The following is a 23,972-nucleotide window of genomic DNA, read 5'->3' as shown; positions in this document are numbered from 1 at the left end:
TACAGCCAGCCAGTATATAGCTGAAATATTGCTGAGTGCAGCGTAAGATTACTCCTCTCACTCACTAAATGACCATACATAGTATAGACTTTGGAATCTCATCATATATCAAATATCTATCAGCTGTACCTCTAATGGGAGTCGATGGGGATAGAGTAATGTCTTAGAACGTGAACCTTGTTACATATTTCCTCTTCTTCAAATGACTTTTTTTTGTAGAGTTCATAATTAAAGTATGATTTAAGATATGCTTCTGAATGAGAGCAGTACACAGGCCTTTCACACAACTCATGGTTTAGTCACATCTATCCATCATATTTCGATAGTCCATTATTCTCACTGTTCGATGACAAGGGTGTGGAATTATGTCTACATGTACTGCCAAAAATAAATACTGTCTTCTTGTACAGAAATGTCAAAAACAATCAAAATGTCAATAAAGTTGTACATTTCTGAGAATTGTGTGCATTATTTCGGAGGGTGTTGGTTAGGTGAGTTGTCTTATGCTGCTCAAGGCAATATTCCAGCTATATGGTGGTTGTGTGTAAATAATTGAGCTCAGACCAGACTATCCAGTGATCAACAGCATGAGTCTTTGTGAAGATGATCCTGGTTTAGCTTGGAAAGAGGATGTGGGGTAGCCTAGTGGTTAAGGTATTTGCTGGTCATGCTAAAGATCCTTGTTCAATTCCCCACATTTGTACAATGTGTGATGCCCATTTATGGAGTCCCAGTAGTGATTTGGTTGGAATTTTGGGATAAAACCATATTCACTCTGCTGAAAACATGGTCTTAGGAGCAAGTATGTTTTGTCTGAATGGGTGTTTCATGCTGCTCTCAGCAAAAGGTTTGTTAATTAACATACAATCCAGTGATTGACAGCATCAGTCTAAACACAACATGCATCAACCAATTCAGCAAGCTGGACCAACTGGCTCATCACTTCTTACAACAAAACTAGGTAAATGAAGACCAACTCTAAGGGAGCCATTGCATATAGCTGTCATGTTCCAAGTAAGGAGGATGGGATAGATCGGGTTCTCTGGCCTGTTGGGTTCTCCAGCCTGTTCGATTCCCCACATGGGTACAATGTGTGAAGCCCATTTGTTGTGTCCCACGGTGATATTGCTGGAATATCGCTAATAGCAGCATAAAACCAACTCACGTTGATCCATGTCCTGGGCCTAGATTTTACAATCTCTCTTTAAGTTTAATGTAAATATCTCAGCACAAAGAGCTCTTCAAAAATCTGAGCCCAAGAGCATGTGAAGAACCAGTGTGTTATGTTTATCAAAGCAGCATATTTCAGCACAAAGCATCTGATGGTTAAATTTTAAAGGGGCAGAACACGATAGGTATGTGTGCATACGGGTGTGTGCGTGCGCGCGTTCGTGTGTTTGTTCAGGAAATTAAGAGTGGCGTCAGCTTTATTGCTCACAGCCAGAGTCAGCAACATGAAGTAAACCATGAAACATAATCCTGACCAGACGATACTCTCCTGGTCAACCACCCACGGCTTTGGGTTAGACCAAGTCAATACAGTCACAAACAAATGCAGAGACAAAGTCAGTTGTTCGCATGTGCAAATAAGTCTCAGAAGTCAACATATCGGATTCGTCGGCGACGGTTTTACTCTCAGATGTCTTCCACAGTGTCCAAAGGAGATCCGGGTTACAATATATCTTCAACAACCCCTCAAGCACAGGTGCATACTCTTGTTGACCGGTAGTGTACGTCATGGACCATACATGACGTGCCAGGTACAAAAAATTCAAAACCTGCCTTGGTAAACATGTTATATATGTATAATTTTTTTGCATATGTTTTGATTATTATCATGGAAAGGCTTTTGACACTGGTATGGCGTCAGTTAATGTTTATCCTGCCACCTGTCCGTGAAATGTCATATGTCACGCCTTGATGTCCCGGATGTTGTCTGAAGGTTCTGTTGTACAAGTCAGTTGAGGCAAAATGTCAACTAAAACCTCATCATCCCAAGGCGAGAACTGTCGACAGCCGCCCTTGACAGGATATCCTGTATCCATAACTGTCTAGACAGAGCCGTTAGACAAGACATAATTACACACAGTGATACCATTGACAGGTAGAAAGCGCCTCGTCTTTTAAAGGCAATGGGAGTTTCAGTAAACTCTCATGGCAGCAGCGTGATGTCACGTGTCACGTGCCATGACGTCACCACTGGCATTTCACGATTGGCTGGATGTGACACCTTTATAGCTCCAAATGTGGTATAGTAACTTTTTTCCTGACGTTTTCTGTTTCATTTTATGTTTAACAGTATTTCATCTGTACATGAGTGCCACATATGGTAATGAGATTGTTGCTGATTATGTGTAAGTCAGCATACAATGTATACACTTGGCAGTTGAATCACCCGTCACTATATGTCTCATGAAATCGTCTCAGGTCACAGGCCATGTCGCTCTTTTGAACATGTCTCCGGTCATGTTTGTTTGAGGCAAAAACAGTTGAAAAAATGGGGACGTCTTAAGAAATACAAATGTAGGTTTTGGACGGAATTTTGGGAATGCGGTGTGAGGGTTTAAAGGTTTAATCTCTAAAACATCAGCTTCTGTTTTGTGACACCGGTAAAATTGTTGCAGTGGTAAAACTCTGGCCATCAAAGGTCACAGGAATTTCAAGGTTTTTGCCTTAGTGTAGAGGGGTAAATGCGATAGCTAATTTGACTGCTCTGGTGCGGAATTAATGTTTTGTAAATTACGTTTTTAGCCATATTTCTTTCGGTTGTCATGCCATTTTTAACAGAAATGCGAAATGTACTGAACCTGCCCCTCCTAGATATAAAAATTATTCTATGATAAGAGCAAAATTATCCATACATCTTTGATGTTGCCATTTTTACGACGTTGACAGACGCCGTCGGAAATGATGGCACTGTTATTCCCCAGAAGAATTTTTAAACATCATGTAGGGTTCCTAACTGACACCTATTTTAATCCTATGTATTTTTTTAACCTTTCTAAACTAAAAACTCCCCTTACGCCCTATTTTAACAAATAAATCTTTTCGCAACCTTTCGTGAAGTTCACAGATTACAAAAAATGTAACAATCCTTTTTCGTCTTTCAGTTGAGATAAGATTATGTTTTACAGTCAGATTGTGAAATCAGTCGTTTCATGAAGTGACTAAGAGGGTCTGCCATTTCGCGTCATTTTATGCAAAAGCGACCAATATACTTCATTTCATGAAATTTCACCTAATAACTTAATGTACCAAATTGAACCGCATTTCCATAAAACTAATGTGGCAGCGATTGTTGCACTTCAGCTTGGCTTTGAAACATCTGCACCTGTTTGTCTGACACTGGCTATGTCAAGAGCAACCACACCTGACAACCCCTGTCCACCACCTATAGATGGAATGAAATTTCATGAAATGACTGAAGTATATTGATTGTTGTTACACAAAATGACACGAAATCTCTTACCCTAGCCCTTGGTCATTTCACGAAATGACTTAAAGTTTTAGTCATTTCACGAAATGACTAATTTCGCAGTCTGACTGTAACGTCTACACACTTTCAGCATCCATGTATTGGATAAGGAGCTGGTGTTCCACTATATCTCTAACTTCAAACCTCAGAGTTAAACGATTACTGGTGTGGTTATATCCTACTCAAAAGAAGTTAAGGTCAAAGTTATAACAGATTAATTATGGTAATATGAGAGGATGGGATAGTCTTTTACTTTCTTTGGGTATTATATTTTAGCATTCGCTTTTCACGTCAAAGATCAGGGTTCGATTCCTCGCATGGGTCCAGTGTGTGATGCACAATTCTGATGTCCCCGGTCGTGATATTGCAAGAATAAAGTGACCCAGTCGTTCCGGTGATAGACATGGATGTGACGTTTCAGGATGTCAGCATTGATTGTATGATGGAATTGTTTTTGTCTGTGTGTGTACTAAATCTTCGGGTCTTCTGACGATTAAATATAACCCGAATGCATTTCATTTTTAATGGTTTACTGCTGTTTGTCAACACTCATATTTTATGTAAATCGTGTATGGTGAGTGTTCCCATAAGCGTTTTTCTTTCCGCAACAATTCACGTTTTCCGCGCCTTTTCAATACTATTTTCCTTTTACAACCAATGATATTTGTTTCGAGGGATAATCGACTGATTATTTTCATGCCTTGATATATATACTTTGCATATTTTCTTGAAACAAGTCATCATCCTAGCTACCTACCCCAATAACCAAATGCCATGTGGGAAATTGGTACAATCTGCAGCTGTGTCTCATGTTGGAGTATGCTTAACTATCTTTTTATGTTGTGAAGAAGACGACTTCATCATTTCTCGAGGATTTTTGCAACTATTCTGGACAGGTATTTGGCAACTATTCTGGACAAGTATTTGGCAACTATTCTGGACAAGTATTTGGCAACTATTCTGGACAAGTATTTGTCAACTATTCTGGACAGCTATTTTGCAAATATTCTGTACAAGTATTTGTCAACTATTCTGGACAAGTATTTGGCAACTATTCTGGACAAGTATTTGGCAACTATTCTGGACAGCTATTTTGCAACTATTCTGTACAAGTATTTGACAACTATTCTGGACAAGTATTTGGCAACTATTCTGGACAACTATTTGGCAACTATTCTGGACAAGTATTTTGGCAACTATTCTGGACAAGTATTTAGCAACTATTCTGGACAACTATTTGGCAACTATTCTGGACAAGTATTTTGGCAACTATTCTGGACAAGTATTTGGCAACTATTCTGGACAACTATTTGGCAACTATTCTGGACAAGTATTTGGCAACTATTCTGGACAAGTATTTGTCAACTATTCTGGACAACTATTTGGCAACCATTCTGTACAAGTATTTGGCAACTATTCTGTACAAGTATTTTGCAACTATTCTGTACAAGTATTTGGCAACTATTCTGTACAAGTATTTTGCAACTATTCTGTACAAGTATTTGACAACTATTCTGGACAAGTTTTTGGCAACTATTCCGGACACGTATTTGGCAACTATTCTGGACAACTATTTTGCAAATATTCTGAATAAAGAAATATTTTTTTAGATATGGTAATGAAATTGTAAACCCTCTTCTCGACTGTATAAATAGAACATTTGTTAATAAGAAAACGCTTGATAAAAGCACGACGTGCAAAAGAAGGGCCAACTCCCCCTTCAATGAATCTACAGCAGACATGTTTTCATAAAAATTTAATAGAGAAAAGTATAACAAACATGGCGACCTGAAGTGGTCTGCAACTGACTGTTGGCCAGCTTGATCAACAACTGGTTAGAGGAAATCAACTTTCATTTATTTCTACCATCACAAACGAGAATGTCGACAACAGCACAAGGTCTCTGACGTCACAAACGCATCAGTCTGAGATAGTGGTTGATGTTCTCATGTTGCCGACTTGAATGTCCACACAATGAAATCACAAAATGTCGAGGCAAGGGTCTGCTGGATGTGGTGGTACCACGCCTGACCTTCATGACCCATTGTCAAGTGATGATTTGATGATAATAAATTAGTGAAAGATGCTCACAATCTGGTTCTGGGAGTCAGGTGTTGTTGAGTCTGAGGGCGCGCACTCGAATATTTCAACCTGAAAGAGTAGCAAGCTTGTTAGAATACTTTATGTACTTTATGTGGTAGTTGCAGTAGTAGTAGCAGCAGTAGTAGTTGCAGTAGTAGTAGTAGAAGTAGTGTTGCAGTAGTAGTAGTAGTAGTAAAAGTGGTAGTACTAGTAGTAGTGGAAGTAGCAGCAGCAGCAGCAGCAGCAGCAGTAGTAGTAGTAGTAGTAGTAGTAGTAGTAGTAGTAGTGGTGTTCGAGGTAATGGCTTGGCAGTTTGCCACAGCTGGCATATGATATAGCTTTATTGCAGCATAAATGAGTTTCAAAACAATTTTTCACTTACGTCATCAAGATCGCCATCGAATCCTTCCATATGCCTGGAGCCATCAAGACAGAGTCCAATAGTCAAGCAGGATGATGTCGCCGCTAGGCCCTCTCCTGTACCACAGATAGGCAGATATAATCATTAGGAGCTACTTTGTGTTGTCCTGTAATTTAGTTACACCACGTGTTGGTCAATTTAGGAGTGAAATTTATAGAATGACGGGAAGAGTGTACAAGATGTTTTCTTTCTGACAGGTATGACTCTGACAAGCCAAGGAACATAATCATGCGATATTCGAACCCACAGTTTTGTCGGCCAAGTGTCAAAGCGTGCTCCGACACCTTAGAGTGAGTTGGTTTGTTTCCGACATAAAGGCACACTCAGCTATATTAACAGGTGTATGAGTCTATTCTTTAGGAGACAATCTCGCAACGTTGCGTGACGGCTGTAGTCTGGTGACTTCATGACACAAAGTTGTCACGACGTTAGTATTACGTTATTCTGTATTGTTACTTCATAATGTAATAAAAATGTTGCAAAATATACGTTGAGGAAACGTTATGCTTTTGAGCTCCCCACAGCGTTTTAACAGCGTGTTTTATAACTTGGAGTCTCCATAGAGTTTTTTGTAAAAAATAGAAATCACTTTGAGATTCTTTCTTCACTAATCAGCTACAGATTCGTTGGCGAATAACCATGGAAGTGAATTTCTGATTGGTTTGTTATGCACTGTTCACTACTGAAAAAAACTTTTCAACTATTAACGTTAAATAGAACGTTAAGACAACGTAAAATACGTCAGCACCAAATAACTTTAAAAAAATGACTTAAAACAACGTCATTCCAGAACGTAATTGTGTTCACAGAATAACGTTATAACAACGAGCGCATAGCTGTGTGACAACATGAAATTATCATCTCACCTTGTTTATATTCCTACAACTATCCACGTGTATATTCCTACATCTATCCACGTGTATACTCCTACGCCGACTCACCTGAAGGAACACCTTCAATCTGAACCTCATCGTTGCAGATAAGTTCAAACATTCCGCGGGTGGCATCGAAAATATACTTCACACTGTTCCATTTTCCTATCTATAATACAATAAAATCATTAGAATATTTTAAAGGCAATGTGTATCGAAAATGCACACAATAGTTGAAGATCTCTCTATGTCTATTTCAGGAATGTTACTCCTAAAACCTGTATTTCTACATGCAATATTTTTTTAACTGACGCTTCTTTGGAAACATTATGCTGTCATGACGGGTTGAATGAACATTCTCTAGACAGTTGGCCCTTGTGATGTAAAGAGAAGAGCAGCACTTTACTACAACACAGTTGTGACTGTGACTCCTAATAATGGATTCGAACCCAAACCACCTCTGAATTATGAGTGCAATGATAATTCAAACGTTTCTAACAATAAATCCACAAGTTCATGGAAACAGTTCTACTTATCATCATCATCATCATCATCATCATCACCGTCATTAAATTTAGTACTGTTATCATTTACTGCATCAACATACAGATGACCAAACCAATAGAACTGTAGGATTGGATCAAGGACTTTGAACGTACCTTGTATGGTAGTTTTATTTCCACATTGTTTGCACGTGCATACAGCGTCTTGCCCACGATGTACAGCTGTACTGAGGGGCGGTTGCAGTTGCTGATGATGGATTGAGGCTTGTTGGGGACATAGTTGATGCGGAAGTTTAGTCTGTAATGTGGAACATCATAATGACATTAAACAACATGAACATCTTGACATCAAGATGTGGCACTAAGAGGATATCAATATATATGATGGTGATAATTATTTCAAGATAGAATCAATAACATATCAAGATGTGTCAAGATGACATTAGTAGATGGATATCAAGACGTGTCAATCTGATATCAGTATGGCACAAAGGATATCAATATGATTATTACGATGGTGCCGATCATTTCAAGAATCAATAACACATCAAGATAGCATTAGATGGATATCAAGACGCGCCAAAGTGATATCAATTTGGCACTAAGAGGATATCAATATAGATGATGGTAACAATTATTTCAAGATAGAATCAATAACATATCAAGATGGCAGTAGATGGTTATTAAGACGCGTCGATGTGATATCAGGATGACTGAAGAAGGATAAAGATATATCAAGATGATGTCGATTATGTCCAGTTAGAATCAACAACATATCAAGATGGCATCAGCATATCAATTTAACCAGATGTGTCATTGTCAAGATATGATACAGATGACAATAAAGTATATCATGGGAGGCAGGATCACACCAGGATGGCGTCAGTACTGCACACATTATTATATCACGACGACGGCAGTGTTGTCAAGGTCTTAGCATTCGTAGATAGCAGCAAGCTGGCATTAACGTCAAAACTCAAAACATACTTCCAGTGCGGTCAAGAGAGTAGATTAGGGGACTCGGGATATTACAAGGAAGTAACAAGGTTTCGAGGTGGTTTCGTGAAGGGTAGTGGTTAAACCCTTGACTTGATACCAAAATGAGATAAAGTCACAAATTGTGATACTATTTAATCTGCCCCTTGAGGATCCGAGTCATAAGTGCCCTTCATGAACCCATATTTGACGTACGAGGCGACTAGCACGACATCATATCTCAATTGCGTAAATCGATGCCCAAAATGTTGATCACTGGATTGTCTTTTCCAGACAAACAAACTTACGCCAGTCCAAACTTTTTCCCCAGGGACCTGTTGCTGAAAGACCAGAACTTGACGAAGCTGCCCTTCCCAAACCGGGCACACATGCGACTCTTCTTCCGGATGATCTTTACCTCCCGCTGAGCGAAGGCTGCTCCGGAGTGCATGACATCCTCCACTTTTCCCAAGTCGAAATTAAACCGCATAGAAGGAAGGCAAGCTGAAAATAGACCAACGTGTGGAAAACAACGAGTGATAGCAATGTGTTTCACAGCGAGGAAACCAGAAATGGATTTCTCACATTATACCCATGTGGGGCTCGAACCCGGACTTTCGGGGTCATGATCCATCCATGAAGCTTTTACTGTATGTTTGGATATTCTAGTTAAATCCATCATTTCCTAGTATATAAAACTAAGAAGATTTTTAGGAGCATTTTTGTAACATTTGAAGGTCGTTTCATTTTTTTAGTAGCATATATCTTTTTGGGACAAAAGTACTAAAATCCTTACTTTACTATTTAGCCTAGCCCCATATATATTATGGGTTACATCTGACCACTTTCTAAACGGCTTTGTTCATAGTTCGTGTTACTGCAAAATATTTTTTTCAGTTTACTTCGTGACCGTAGTCTTCATACAACACATTAAATCGTACAAATACATACGGTTGACAAGATCGGGTCCTGCTAACATGGCCGATGTGACACAGTGGCACTTCTTGGGGCTGTAGATGGTCCCCGGGGGACAGGGCATCACCTGGAGGGCGTAGGTGTTCTGGCTCTCGGTCACCTGGTAGTACGCCATGCGGTCAAACGGAACGGCCACTTTCCAACAACCTGGAATGTTAATGTCCTTTAAACGCTTGTTGTTCGTTTGTTTGTTTGGATTTTTTGTTCTGTTTTTGTTTTGGTGGTTTTTTGTGTTTTGTTTGTTTTCACGCTATATATGACGGCGTTCTGTTGATTAGTGAGCTGGGACCAGACTAATGAAGTGACTGAAATCATGAGAAGTTGATTTTTGTTTGTATGTGAGTTTAACGGCGAAACTCAGCCGTGTTCCAGGAGTAAGACGACGGTCTGTAAACAATCCAGTTTGGACCAAATAGTCCAGTGACACCCAATGAGAATTCTTTTATTTTGTGTGTGTGTGTGTTTCATGCCGCAGTCAGCTATATTCCAGACTGATGACAACAGTCGACGTTCGTGAACAATCCAGTTTGGTCAAGACAATCAAGTGACTGAAATCTTGAAAACCTGTTGTTGATTTTTGTGTGCTTGTGGGTTTAACGCTGCTCTCAGCGTTATTCTAGAAATAAGGCGATTGTCTGTACGCAGCCCAGTTTGGACCAGACAATCCAGTGACGGACATAATCAGAATCGAAACATGCAGTTCGAAAAGGATGACATATATCAAGTTATCGAGTCTGTCATATCAATTCTGTATGTGTAAGATGCGGGTTGCTACATGTCCCCTGCTGCATTAGTATGGACAGACGTTTAATTATATAACCTGGGAAAGGAATTCTTGGTTATACAGGTTCCAAGTTGTTGACCAAAAACTTTGAATCGTAATCAGGGCGAATGTAAGATTCGAATCACAGATCATTAGATTCTGGTGCGACTAAGGGAGGTACCTCTACACAGTGTATGTGACTCGGGTTTTCGTTGTTCATAAACTGCACATGATTCATGTTAGATGCAGACTTTACGTTTCTTCGTGATATGAGTGAGTGAGTGAGTTTAGTTTTACGTCGCACTTAGCAATATTCCAGCTATATGGCGACGGTCTGTAAATAATCGAGTCTGGACCAGACAATCCATTGATCAACAACATGAGCATCGATCTGCGCAATTGGGAACCGATGACATGTGTCAACCAAGTCAGCTAGTCTGACCACCCGATCCCATTAGTCGCCTCTTACGACAAGCATAGTCGCCTTTTATGGCAAGCATGGGTTGCTGAAGGCCTATTCTACCCCGGGACCTTCACGGGTCTCTTCGTGATATGTTTCAGAATGGTTTTAAATGGTCAGTCATAAATAACATGTAAATTTCACTCACACAAACGACATCCACTGACCAATATTCGCCGCGAATAGCTGCAAACGTGTTCACGCGCCGTTAAACAATGTTTACTCACTCACTAATACATAGTCTTGTTAGGTTGTTCATATGATAATACAGGTTATTACACTTCGTACCGTTGGCGGATGCCAGATCGTCAGGAACCCCGCAGTGTTCGTTACAGTTGTCATCGGGGACACAGTAGCCGCGTTTGCTGTTGAACCTGTGCTTGGGGGGACAACACATCGGTTTAGCGTAGATGTAGGGACTGCTAGTATCCCGAGTGCACTCGTAGAACCCCCCACACGAATCCTGGCGTGCGTACACAACCCCAGTCTTTCCGTTCATACGACAAGGATCTGGAAGAGTGGACAATATTAGCAACAGTGAAATATGATTGTTTCGCATGAGTTTTTTTCTAAAAGGTATCTTAGAATACGTCTGCATTCCATAGTCCTCCCCCACCCACTATCTCTTGGTTTTGTTATGATTGTCTTTTTGCATTCTCCAACCTTTCATTTTGTAAACACATTTCCTCTATAAATATTGACTTTTTGAATCGACTCAGCATTCACGTGATGAAGGAAAAAGTGTTAGATCCGGAACCTTGTATAAAGAATAAAATGAAGTTGCTATCCATAAAACGTCCACGGATATGTCATTACATGTTAAAAATGGATACATCATTACACCTTACCATTGACTCCTTACACCGGCGAATGACTCTCAAAGCTAACGCATACCGTGAAATACACTAGAAATACGTGTGACATTAGTTTTAGATTGTTTTACAGTAATGTTTTTTTGGACTCGCTCTTGAAATAGAGCGTGTAGCCTATTGAACTATGAAATGCACTGCCACAAGAATGGATCGGAAGAGCTTGCGCCCAAAGTAGCGTCACCTACCGATGCTGCATGGGACTGAAGATGGAGCCATGCACCTCATGTAATCCTGAAGCCAGAACAAACCATACGGACACATTCTGTTGGCGACATAGAACTCGCCCTTCTCGCTCATGTGGAACTCGAGGAATTGATTACAGAAGCGAGGGTTGATGCCGTACCACGTATTCCGGTCAAAGCTGCCCGTGGTGAACGACATCCCTGAAATACAAGAGGGGAGTATGTATGTATGTATGTATGTATGTATGTATGTATGTATGTATGTATGTATGTATGTATGTATGTATGTATGTATGTATGTATGTATGTATGTAGGTATGTAGGTAGGTAGGTAGGAAGGAAATATAGCCATTTACATCAGGCAACTGTTCTAAACTAAATTTTGCAAAATATTCCATACAGTTTAAAGGTACTGTTTCATATGGACTGACAGTGAAACAAATACGTAAATTTGAAAAGATTGTTGTCATAAGTTCAATGAATGGTAAAAATCAGTGAAAATTGGCAAATTCTTAACAACACTTCACACAAAAACGCAGCTGTTCACATGCACGAAAATTTGTACAAGCTTTTCAACAAACTGATGCATGATCCTCGTGAAATTCATCTGCATAAGGTTTGCAATTGGTTCCCCAAGGTTAATGGAGAAATGAATCTTCAATATATATTTACATAACGTTTTTAGATGAGTTGAATCATCGGAGATGTTTCGTGTTTAAGGTTGAGTCTGTCCCTAAAGACTAGGCCCCGCATGAGTAGGAGGGAAACAGCGATGTACTTACGTAGTTCGTCTAGGGTCAAGTAGTCCGGCACATCATGTCTCTTGGGTTTCCTGGATGCACCAGTTGTATTCCTGCTTGACTGAGCTGAGGCGTCCACAGCTGCCCTGGCTTCTGCCTGTGTTTTAGCTGTAGCTGCTGCCTGTGCTTGTTCAGCTGCTTTTGCTGAGGCCTGTGCTTGTGCCGCTGCTTGTGCTGCTGCTTGTGCTTGTGCTGTTGCCTGTGCTTGTGCTGAGGCCTGTGCTTGTGCCGCTACCTGTGCCTGTGCAGCTGCTTGTGCTTGTGCAGCAGCCTGTGCTTCTGCCTGTGCTTGTGCTGCTGCCTGTGCTTGTGCTGCTGCCTGTGCTTCCGCCTTTGCTTGTGCAGCTGCTTTAGCCTCTGCTTCTGCTCTTGCTTTAGCCTCTTCAGCAGCCTGCGCTTGTGCAGCTGCCTTTGCATCTACTTTTGCCATCGACACTGCTTGTGCCTTTGCTTCAGCTTTAGCCAGTGCTTCTAAAGCTATTTGAAGTTCCACTGCTGTTAACGATTTAGCTTCAGCTTCTGCTCGGGCTTGAGCTTCTGCAGTCACACGAGCCTGTGCTAGTGACTGTGCATTTGCAATGCTCTGTGCTTGGATTATGCCCGTAGTAGCTTCCATAGCAGTAGCAAAGGCAGCAGCTTCAGCAGTTGCATGTGTCTGTGCCTGTGTTAATATATGAACCAATGAATCTGCAGCTGCTTTAGCAAGAGAAAACTCATCTTCTTCAGTTTTTGATTTAGCATTTGCCTGTGCCTGGGCCAGGGAATTCGCCTTTGCAACTGTTACTGTTAGAGTTCTGGTATATTCCTGAGCCTCGGCATCCGCTGCGGCTAATGCTTGTGAGAATGCCCTGATATTGGCTTCTGCCTGTGCCTTGAGTTTCTCTAAAGCTCTACGATCTCTTTCGGCACGCGCTTCTGCTTGTGCTTGAGATTCAGCTTGTGCCTGAGCTTGTGCCTGTGCTTGCGCCTGTGCTTGCGCCTGGGCCTCTGCTTGAGCTTGTGCTTGTGCTTGTGCTTGTGCTTGTGCATCTGCCTGAGCTTGTGCTTGTGCTTGTGCCTGGGCCTCTGCTCGTGCTAGTGCCTGTGCTTGCGCCAAGATCTCTGCCTGTGCTTGTGCTTGGGCAGCAGCTTGTGCTTGGACCTCTGCTTGTGCTAGAGCTTGTGCTTGCGCCTGGGCATCTGCTTGTGCTTGGGCAGCAGCTTGAGCTTGTGCTTGTGCCTGGGCATCTGCCTGAGCTTGTGCTGCGGCCACTGCTTGAGCTTGTGCTTGTGCCTGTGCATCTGCTTGAGCTTGTGCTGCGGCCACTGCTTGAGCTTGTGCTTGTGCTTGCGCCTGTGCCTCTGCTCGTGCTAGTCCTTGTGCTTGTGCCAAGGCCTCTGCCTGTGCTTGTGCTTGGGCAGCAGCTTCTACTTGTGCTTGGACCTCTGCTTGTGCTAGAGCTTGTGCTTGCGCCTGGGCATCTTCTTCAGTTAGTGCTTGGGCAGCAGCTTGAGCTTGTGCTTGTGCTTGCGCCTGGGCCTCTGCTCGTGAAAGTGCTTGTGCTTGCGCCTGGGCATCTGCTTGTGTTTGTGCTTGGGCAGCAGCTTGAGCTTGTTCTTGTGCCTGGGCCTCTGCTCGTGCTAGTGATTGTGCTTGCGCCAAGGCCTCTGCTTGTGCTTGGGCAGCAGCTTGTGCTTGTGCTTGGACCTCTGCTTGTGCTAGAGCTTGTGCTTGCGCCTGGGCATTTTCTTCAGTTAGTGCTTGGGCAGCAGCTTGGGCTTGCGCTTGCGCCTGGGCCTCTGCTTGTGCTTGGGCAGCAACTTGAGCTAGTGCTTGTGCTTGCGCCTCGGACTCTGCTTGTGCTAATGCTTGTGCTTGCGCCAAGGCTTCTGCTTGTGCTTGTGCTTGTGCTTGTGCTTGTGCTTGTGCAGCAGCTTGAGCTTGTGTTTGGGCTACTTGTGCTTGCGCCTGGGCCTCTGCTTGTGCTTGTGCTTGTGCTTGGGCATCTGCTTGTGCTTGTGCTTGGGCAGCAGCTTGAGCTAGTGCTTGTGCTTGCGCCTCGGACTCTGCTTGTGCTAATGCTTGTGCTTGCGCCAAGGCCTCTGCTTGTGCTTGTGCTTGTGCTTGGGCAGCAGCTTGAGCTTGTGTTTGGGCTACTTGTGCATGCGCCTGGGCCTCTGCTTGTGCTTGTGCTTGTGCTTGTGCTTGTGCAGCAGCTTGAGCTAGTGCTTGTGCTTGCACCTCGGACTCTGCTTGTGCTAATGCTTGTGCTTGCGCCAAGGCCTCTGCTTGTGCTTGTGCCTGTGCTTGGGCAGCAAGTTGAGCTTGTGTTTGGGCTACTTGTGCTTGCGCCTGGGCCTCTGCTTGTGCTTGTGCTTGTGCAGCAGCTTGAGCTAGTGCTTGTGCTTGCGCCTCGGACTCTGCTTGTGCTAATGCTTGTGCTTGCGCCAAGGCTTCTGCTTGTGCTTGTGCTTGTGCAGCAAGTTGAGCTTGTGTTTGGGCTACTTGTGCTTGCGCCTGGGCCTCTGCTTGTGCTAGTGCTTGTGCTTGCGCCTGTGCATCTGCTTGTGCTTGTGCTTGTGCTTGTGCAACAGCTTGACCTTGTGCTTGTGCTTGTGCTTGTGCTTGCATCGGGACATTTGCTTGCTCTTGTGCTTGGGCAACAGCTTGAGCTTGTGCTTGGGCAACAGCTTGTGTTTGTGCTTGCGACTGGGCGTTTGCCTCTGCAGTAGCTTCTGCTTGTGCTTGTGCCTGAGTATCAGCTTGAACTTGTGCCTGTGCTTCTGCTTGAGCTTGAGCTTGTGCTTGACCTTGTACTTGTGCCTGAGTCTCTGCTTGTGCCAAAGCCTGTGCTTGTGCTAATGCTTGAGCTTGTACTTGTGCGTTAGCTTGATCGTCGTCCTCTGATTGTGTTTGTACTATTGCCAAAGCTTGAGCTTGAGCTTGTGCGTATTCTTGTGCCTGAGCTTGGGCTTGGATCTGTGCCTGGGTCTCATTCTGCGCTTGTGCTTGAGTTTGAGTCCCGGCCTGTGCATCAGTTTGTGCCTGAGCTTGAGCTTGTGCTTGTGTTTGTACTTGCGTCTGGGCATCTGCGTGAACTTGTGCTTGTGCTTGTGCCTGTGTCTGTGCACCACTTTGAGCGTTTCCAGCTGCTAGTGTCCGAGCCTCTGCTTCAGCTTGGGCCTGAATGGCTGCAACACTTTGTACATCTGCTATTACAATCGCTTCAGTTTCAGCAGCGGTGGCAGCATTAGCTTCAGCATCGGCCTGTGCCTTTGCTAACACCTGTATATCTGCTAGTGTGTTGACTTGCAGTATTGATTGAGCTGATGACATTGCCTCGGCTAAAGCTGTAGCCTCTGCCAGTGCATATGTTTGTGCTTGACCCAAAAGTTGCAGTTGAGAATCTGCTGCTGCCTTTGCTTGTGCCCAAGCTTGAGCTTCAGCTGCCGAAAGAGCTCTAGCTTCCGCCTGAAACAGCGTCTGCAATGTCGCTGCTACTTGGGTTTGTGCTGTGGCATGGGCTTGTGCTCGAGCTTCTGCAGCTGAGAGGGACTGGGAAAGAACTTGAATCTGTGTTTGTGCCTGTGCCATGACTTGTGCAAGCACCTGCTCATCTGCTGAAGCTGTATTAGAATTAACTTGAACCCCTCCTTGAGCCGCGGTGGCCACTTGTGCATTTGCCACTGTTTGGGCGTTGGCTTCTGCTTGAGCTAAAGCCAGCGCCTCTGTTTCTGCAGCCGCAATAGCATTAGCCAACACTTGTGCTTCAGCTGCTGCTTGAACAGCTGCAACCGCCTGTGATCCTTGATCTGCCTGAAAATTTTGTGGTGCTTGAGGAACCTCTCCTGCCTGAACATTTGATGCTGCCTTGATCTCTGTACCAGAAGCTGATTGTCCACTAGCAGCAGCTTGATATCCTCCAGCTACAGCGGTATCAGAATTCGACTGTGAAGCTGCTATTGCTTGTGCCATAGCTATTTCTTCAGCAGCTCCTAAACTATTGGCACCAGACTGGGAGCCTGTTGCTCCTTGCGATGATCCCATTGCCTGAGCCTCCTGAAGGGCGATGGCCTGCAAGGCGGCAGCTTCTTCAGATGGTAAAAGGTTAGATATTGACTGTGAATCACTCCCAGCCTGGGCTTGAGCCGTCCCTGTTGCCTGAACGGTTTTTGCTGCCTGTGAGCCACCTAATGCTTGTGCTGAACCCATTCCCTGTCCTGCTTCGTCAATAACGTCAGCAACTGCCTGTGAAGCTGCTATTGCTTGTGCAATTGCAGCTGCTTGTGCTTCTTCAGCAGCTAAGACATTTGCAAAAGACTGTGAGCCTCCTGCGGCCTGCGAAGACCCTAGAGCTTGTGCCCCTTGAGCTGCAGCAACATCAGCAGCTGCTTGTGAAGCTGCTATAGCTTGTGCCATACCCATGGCTTGGGCGTCCTCTGCACCCAAAACAGCTGCAAGAGATTGTGAGCCTCCTGCAGCCTGTGAAGATCCGGCTGCTTGGGCCCCTTGAGCTGCAGCAACGTCAGCAGCTGCTTGTGAAGCTGCTATAGCTTGTGCCATACCCATGGCTTGGGCGTCCTCTGCGGCTAAGACGTTTGCAAGAGATTCTGAGCCCCCCATGGCCTGTGAAGTTCCAGAGGCTTGTGCGCCTGCAGCTGAATTAACATCAGCAGCTGCTTGTGAAGCTGCTATTGCTTGTGCCATAGCAATTGCTTGGGCGTCCTCTGCAACTAAGACGTTTGCAAGAGATTGTGAGCCACCTGCAGCCTGTGAAGACCCGGATGCTTGTGCGCCTTCCGCTGCAACAACATTCGCAAGGCCTTGTGAAGCTGCTGAAGCTTGTGCCATACCCACGGCCTGGGCGTCCTCTGCAGCTAAGACATTTGCAAGAGATTGTGAGCCTCCCATGGCCTGTGAAATTCCAGAGGCTTGTGCGTCTGCAGCTGAATTAACATCAGCAGCTGCTTGTGAACCTTCTATAGCTTGTGCCATACCCATGGCTTGGGCGTCTTCTGCACCCAAAACAGCTGCAAGAGATTGTGAGCCTCCCATGGCTTGTGAAGATCCAGAGGCTTGTGATCCTGCTGCTGCAATAACATCAGCAGCTGCTTGTGAGCCTGCTATTGCTTGTGCCATACCCATGGCTTGGGCGTCTTCTGCACCCAAAACAGTTGCAAGAGATTGTGAGCCTCCCATGGCCTGTGAAGATCCAGAGGCTTGTGCGCCTTCAGCTACAGCAACATCAACAGCTGCTTGTGAAGCTGCTATAGCTTGTGCCAAAGCAATTGCTTGGGCGTCCTCTGCAGCTAAAACATTTGCAAGAGATTGTGAGCCACCTTCTGCCTGTGAAGATCCGGATGCTTGGGCCCCTTGAGCTGCATTAACTTCTGCAGCTGCTTGTGAAGCTGCTATTGCTTGTGCCATGACCATGGCTTGGGCGTCCTCTGCAGCTAAGACGTTTGCAAGAGATTGTGATCCTCCTATGGCTTGTGAAGATCCGAATGCTTGTGCGCCTTTTGCTGCAACAACATTCGCAAGGGCCTGTGAAGCTGCTGAAGCTTGTGCTAAATCAACTGCATTTCCCTCTTCAGCAGCTACAATATTACTGATCGACTGTGGTCCACCTTGTGCTTGTGCTGAACCAATCGCTTGAGCTCCTTCTGCAGCTGCAATGTTTGCCGATGACTGGGAACCCCCTTCTGCTTGTGATGACCCCACTGCATATCCCCCACCAGCTGCAACGACGTTGCTATTGGCCTGTGAACCCCCTGTAGCTTGTGCTGAGCCAAATACTTGAGCTCCTTCTTGTGATATGACATTAACAGCTGCTTGTGAACCTTCCGCTGCTTGTGCTGAACCTATTGCAGAACTTCCTCCTGCTACATTGACATTAACAATACTTTGAGCTCCCTCCCCAGCGCTATCCATCACTGGAAACCCTACCCATGCTGGTGAATTGTTTCCAATACCAAAGGATCCTAAAAGATTTGTTTCTGCTTGTGCACCTTTCACAGGTTCCACACTGTTTATGTTAACGTTGGTTTTTATCTCCGGGTCGACCTGAGCATCTAGGAAAGTTGGTTTGTTGAAGAAATTGGAAAACCCATCGACACCGGGTTGATCAGCAGTGGACTGTGCAGTCTCGGCAGCAGCTGCTTCCAGGTTTGCATTACCAGCTTGGTTAACCTGCATTGCTGAGCCAGGAGGTCCTGGGAGGACCTGAGTTCCACCCCGTGACTGTGCTTGAGCCTGTGCTTGTGCTTGAGCTTGTGCTTCCGCCTGTGCTTGAGCCTGAGCCTGGGCCAGGGCCTGTGCATGAGCTTGGGCCTGTGCCTGTGCTTGAGCTTGGGCCTGGGCTTGGGCCTGGGCTTGTGCTTGAGCTTGTGCTTGGGCCTGTGCTTGAGCTTGGGCCTGTGCCAGTGCTTCAGCCTCTGCTTGAGCTTTTGCTTGCGCTTGTGATTGTGCAGTGGTCAATGTCTCAGCTTGTGCACCTGCTGCAACCCCAGTTTGGCTGGCTGGCTGTCCTTGAACCGGAACACCGGCTTGAAACCTTCCACCAAATTGCACAAGTGTGTTCATTGCAGATCCAGAACCTGAACTTGCTCCTCCCACGCCGTGTCCACCAATACCGCCTCCAAACACATTCATTGATCCACCTGATAGAGCTGCAGCCATTTGCAAATCAGAGGACATCCCTGCTTTTTCGAGTTTCTTCCTAAACCCTGTTGCCGCCTCATTAATGGCCTCGGCTTGACGCTCTGCATTTTCAGCCGCTGCTGCAACAGCATCGGCCCTGGCAGATCCCAGGCTAGATGTGGCTGAGAGGTCAAGATAGTTCACAACCTCTGCAGGATAGGGAAACAATCCAGTTGGGGGTCCCCGTGCACCGTGGCTGCTATATCCTCCGCCGATTGCATTTTGACCTACTGCAGTGTCATAGAAGAATGCCGTGGTCGAGCCTGTACCGAGAGTCGGGTCACTTCCTCCCACTCCGATGTTACCCGTGGAAGCAGGATCCGCTGCTAGTTTGTTGGAAAGTCCTTGTTGTTGGCAACACTTGTACGTGCAGCAGTTCTTGGCGCAGCATTCACCAGTCTGTGCGCTGGTTGTAGAGACGGAACACAGGACAACTACGATGGCGGGAAGGAGAGGCATGGTTGTGTCTGTAAGTAAACAAATATAGTGTATTTAGATGTCAAGTATAAATCACGTCTTCTTCATGAACTAACCTTTATTATGGAGAACTTCCTGTTCGTTTAGAGGCGATGGGGTAGCCTTGTGGTTAAAGAGGTCGCTTCTCACGCCAAATACGCGGGCTCGATTCCCCAGTTGGGTGCAATGTGTGGAGCCAATTTCTGGTATCTCCTCCGTGATACTATTGGAAAATTGTTAAAAGCGGATAAAACTAAACTTGCTCATTCGTTTTGTTTTTAACGTTTTTTCAGGGTAAAGTCTTGATTCACTGTAATGAGTGATAATAATGTACAATCTTTATCGATAGCAACTTACATATTATATGATGCGGTACTTACATACATGGATAAAGTAACAACAACAAATAGGTTGGAATCAAAGGGATTAACAGCAACAATGGATGGTGAGTGAGTATGGTTTTATGCCACTTTTTGTAACTAGGTCATCCCATCGCTTCTTAAAGTGAGTTTAGATTTGACACCACACCCAAGAGCATTCTAGGGCGGTTGTCTGTAAATAACCGTGTCAGGAATAGACTCGTCAGTGATCAACATCATGAGCATCGTCAACTGAGATGCGATGACATGTGTAAATCAATTCAGCGAGTCTAACGACCCGATCCCGTTAGTCGCCTGTTCCGACAAGCATGGGTTAGAACCAGACTATCCAATGATCAGCAACAAATGGGAAACGATGACAACCAAACTAAATAATCAGCGAACCTGATCGCGTAATGCCAGAAATAGTGTCACGTCTTTACTGACCAGAAGGAAAATGTTGTTGTCATTTCCATCCTTTATAACATACTCTTGATCTTTATAACATACTCTTGATCTTTATAACATACTCTTGATCTTTATAACATACTGGTGGTTAATGCGTTCGCTCGTGAAGCATAGGACTGGGTTCGATTCCCCACAATCGTACAATGTGTGAAGATCATGTCTGGACTATAGTAAATAAATAAAAATAAATAAATAAATAAATAAATAAATAAATAAATAAATAAATAAATAAATAAATAAATAAATAAATAAATAAATAAATAAAAACACTCATTTATAACACACAGGGTGATGAAGCATTTTTCCGAAATAATTAAATCGATATTTCATTTACGTGAAATAACGTGATATATCCGCTTCATCTGGTGAAAATTTAGATTCTAGCAGAAATCATCGGAGAGACTCTGAGGTAAGGTGAGACCACAACACTGAATTGTACGGCTAAGGTGAGTGAGTATGGGTTTACAATGCTTTCATCAATATTCCAGCAATACAACGGACTGGGACACCAGAAACTTCACACTTTGCACCCATGTCGGAAATTGAAACCGGGTCTTAAGCGTGACGAGTGGACGCTTTAACCTTCAGGCTATCCTACCGGTCCTGTATGGCATGAGGGATATCGTGATACCGTTTGACAAGGCTGCATGAGGTGGTTCCATTTCAGTTATGATCTCTTTTCGTTTTTGTCCAACAATATTCCAGCTGATTCGAGTTTTGGACATTGCACAAGGTTTGATGTAAAACTATTTCAATACGATTTTATCTGGCGGTTGCTTAACAACAAAACATACAATACTAAATTTGGTCTTTTAGAAATATAATGAACGAATTTGGCTGTGGATACACATGGCGAAATCAAAATGTAGATTGCATCGAAATGTATTTAATATAGGTACCACAGAATCAATAACATGTTTATATGAAAAGGGCGATCTCCGTAAATGATGTCTTCCATCATTGCATTATGTTAACTTGGAGTTTGGACAGATGAATATAGACAATAAAAAAATGGGATATTCCATTTAGCGCTCATACCACCAGCCACTACTAATGCGTATGAGAAAGAGTAATACCTATCTATACAGAAGAAACATTTCCGAAGGAGTGGAATAAATTATCACATTTTATCATAATTTCTCTTCATCATCTGTTTCCTCTTTGGCTTCATCAGCAGAATATTAACAACATTAACGCTGAGTTCGCTCATACAATGAAATTCAGAAATACATATTGTGTGTATAAATTCTTAAATCTAATCATCAAAACTCTTTCCACTTACACAAGAAATCTTTTCTAAAGTAATGATACGGCACATGGTACATGATACAGTGCTTGGTAATGTTTTAAGTGCATGATGATCATGCTTTCATGAATGAGCATCAAATGTTGTTGCCAGGTGTTCGCCAATAGGTGAGCGAAACCTTCCTCACTGGCCTCCGTCATAAACACATGCAATGCCATGTAATATATACAGTATAATATTTTGCTTGTTCTTCCACAATCCCACTCATTTTACTGTGGTAATATCTGCAGTATTTCTGCGAACATTTCTAAAAACTTTAACGAATGTGTGATGCAATTCTCTATTTTCACTTATATTTTGTGTTCTTGGGTTAAATTTTTGGTTTTCGAAAACACTTGGAATCGTTACTGACAATGATTCATAAGCACCAGTCCAGATATGTCAGTTCCGTATAAAATTAATGGAATACAAATACTAAAAAACGCCACAAATCAGATAACTCTTATAATACAAACACGAAAAAAATATTGTCATTTAGAAAAGTAATGAATTGAATTTGGTATCATAAAAATGAACTAATCTACAAGTGGATGGATATAAACCAAGAGCATTCGCGTTGCCTTTATGTAGACCGTATATATACTGTTGTATATATTGAATGTACTGCATATTTTGAAGACGAGAACTCGCTGTTAATCCATATGAAAGCGCTGTCTACAACTTCAGTAATTCCCCTCACAAAGCGAAATGATCACAATCTAATGATCGATTTATTGAAAGTAGACTAGTTACAAATTAGTTTGGAAAACATTCACATCATCAAAACCAACCCTAATTCCAAATGAAAGTTTAACTCAAGTAAAAGAATCAGAAAGACAATATCTTTATGGGAATACTTGTAAATAACATGGTTCCGTTGTCTCATTATCCAAGGTTATCAGTCTGGATATGTGAGGTTCCACTATACAGAGAGGTAAATGCTCGCCAAAATCTATACCTTGGTAAATTCAATTGTGTATCAAAAAAAAAAAGTAATTTCTTACGGGGCCATAAAGCGCTTTTGATTTTCTTTTCAACATATTTTGTGCTATTTCCAATCCATCACATATAGGAAAGAGAGAAAATATTTTTCCACTTTTTATTTTTTTTTATAAAATAAACAACCATTAAATATAAAACATCAGTCGCACAGCAGTTGCTCATTTCGGATTAATAAATATGTTGATTGTTGATTGTTGATTTGGGTACCAGGTTAATGGATAGATTTTTCCGCATTCACCCTACTTACCTCTCGCTAGCTGCGCCCTGTATGTAGTTCCGTTAATAACGCTGGCCTGACACTTTCCGTGTGGTCGGGTTTTGTTCGGACCTCTGTATTTAGATAATGTCCATCACATACGTCATGACCTCTCGAGGTCGGTTTCAGGTCACGTTTGTGTGACAATTTTGCAAAAGGTCGCCATCTTGTTTCTTGCACAACTGCGCATGCACTAAACGGCTTTCCGCTTGAGTGACAGTCACGCGTACTTTTATATACATGCCAACCGCATTAGGGATGAAATGCACGATACGCGTTCCCAGCTTACCAAATGCTGTCATGCCATAAATTTATATTCATTCCGTGATTGTACAAAATGCTAAATACATTCACAGAATCGCGTGTCGAAAAAAATTTAGAATTGATGGTATTAATATAAAAATATAACACATATCATTCGCGCACGCACGTAACTGATTTCTGGCAGCTGTAGCAGTAGCAGTAGTGGTGGTAGTAGCAGCAGCAGCAGCAGCAGCAGTAGTAGTGGTGGTACTAATAGTATCTGCAGTAGTAGTAGCAATAGTAGAAGTGGTAATAGCAGGAGTATAATAATGGTACTACTGGAGTGAGTTGGGTTTTACGCCGCCTGTAGCAATGTCCCAGCAATATCACTGTGGTGGACACCAGAAACTGGCTTCACACACTGTAACCATGTGAGGAATCGAACCCAGATCTTCTACGTGACGAGTAAACCCTTCAACCTCTAGGCCACCCTACAGCCCCGAACGATAACGTGAAGGTGATTCAAGATGTGCTGCGTGTTATAGATGGAGGATACGTTAATTCCTGGGTCCCGATGTCTCAAAGCGTTCGTAACTTTACGACTTGTCGTAGCTCTATAGTATACAACACACTTAAACCAACGCCCCTGGTAGTACTAGAAGTAGCAGCAGAAGTGGTGCTAGTGGCATCGATGCTGGTAACAGCAGCAGTAGCAGCAGTAGTAGTAGTAGCAGTAATAGTAGTAGTAGTAGTAGCAGCAGCAGCAGCAGCAGCAGCAGTAGTAGCATCATTATTACTAGTAGTAGTAGGAACAGCAGTAGCAGTAGTCGTAGTGGCAGCAGCA

General features: G+C 43.4%; 1 protein-coding gene across 1 annotated transcript; it reads right to left on the bottom strand.

Annotated features, from left to right (window-relative positions):
• Positions 1-5,310: 5,310 nt before the first annotated feature.
• Positions 5,311-22,967, bottom strand: LOC137255654 (uncharacterized). Its single transcript, XM_067793134.1, has 10 exons — positions 22,877-22,967; positions 12,363-19,526; positions 11,584-11,781; positions 10,815-11,036; positions 9,280-9,450; positions 8,637-8,832; positions 7,510-7,651; positions 6,920-7,019; positions 5,940-6,034; positions 5,311-5,626 (listed from the first exon to the last, which is right to left on the bottom strand). Exons 2-10 carry the CDS (start codon positions 19,516-19,518, stop codon positions 5,549-5,551), a joined length of 8,358 nt encoding a protein of 2,785 aa, XP_067649235.1. The 5' UTR covers positions 19,519-19,526; positions 22,877-22,967; the 3' UTR covers positions 5,311-5,548.
• Between the last annotated feature and the right edge of the window lie 1,005 nt (positions 22,968-23,972).

This window comes from Haliotis asinina, chromosome 1 (genome assembly GCF_037392515.1).
Source record: "Haliotis asinina isolate JCU_RB_2024 chromosome 1, JCU_Hal_asi_v2, whole genome shotgun sequence".
NCBI classification, from domain to species: Eukaryota; Metazoa; Mollusca; class Gastropoda; order Lepetellida; family Haliotidae; genus Haliotis; species Haliotis asinina.
The sequence above is the reverse complement of the archived record's forward strand: the minus strand, read 5'-3'. Positions and strand labels throughout refer to the sequence as shown.

What these genes read in the sequence shown, in the direction of transcription:
- LOC137255654 (XM_067793134.1), bottom strand. Translation starts at nt 19,518, where the DNA reads ATGCCTCTCCTTCCCGCCATCGTAGTTGTCCTGTGTTCCGTCTCTACA. An exon ending in AGGACCCGATCTTGTCAACC is followed by an intron (nt 8,833 to 9,279) that starts GTATGTATTTGT and finishes GTCTATTTTCAG; the next exon opens with CTTGCCTTCCTTCTATGCGG. An exon ending in AAATAAAACTACCATACAAG is followed by an intron (nt 7,020 to 7,509) that starts GTACGTTCAAAG and finishes ATTGTATTATAG; the next exon opens with ATAGGAAAATGGAACAGTGT.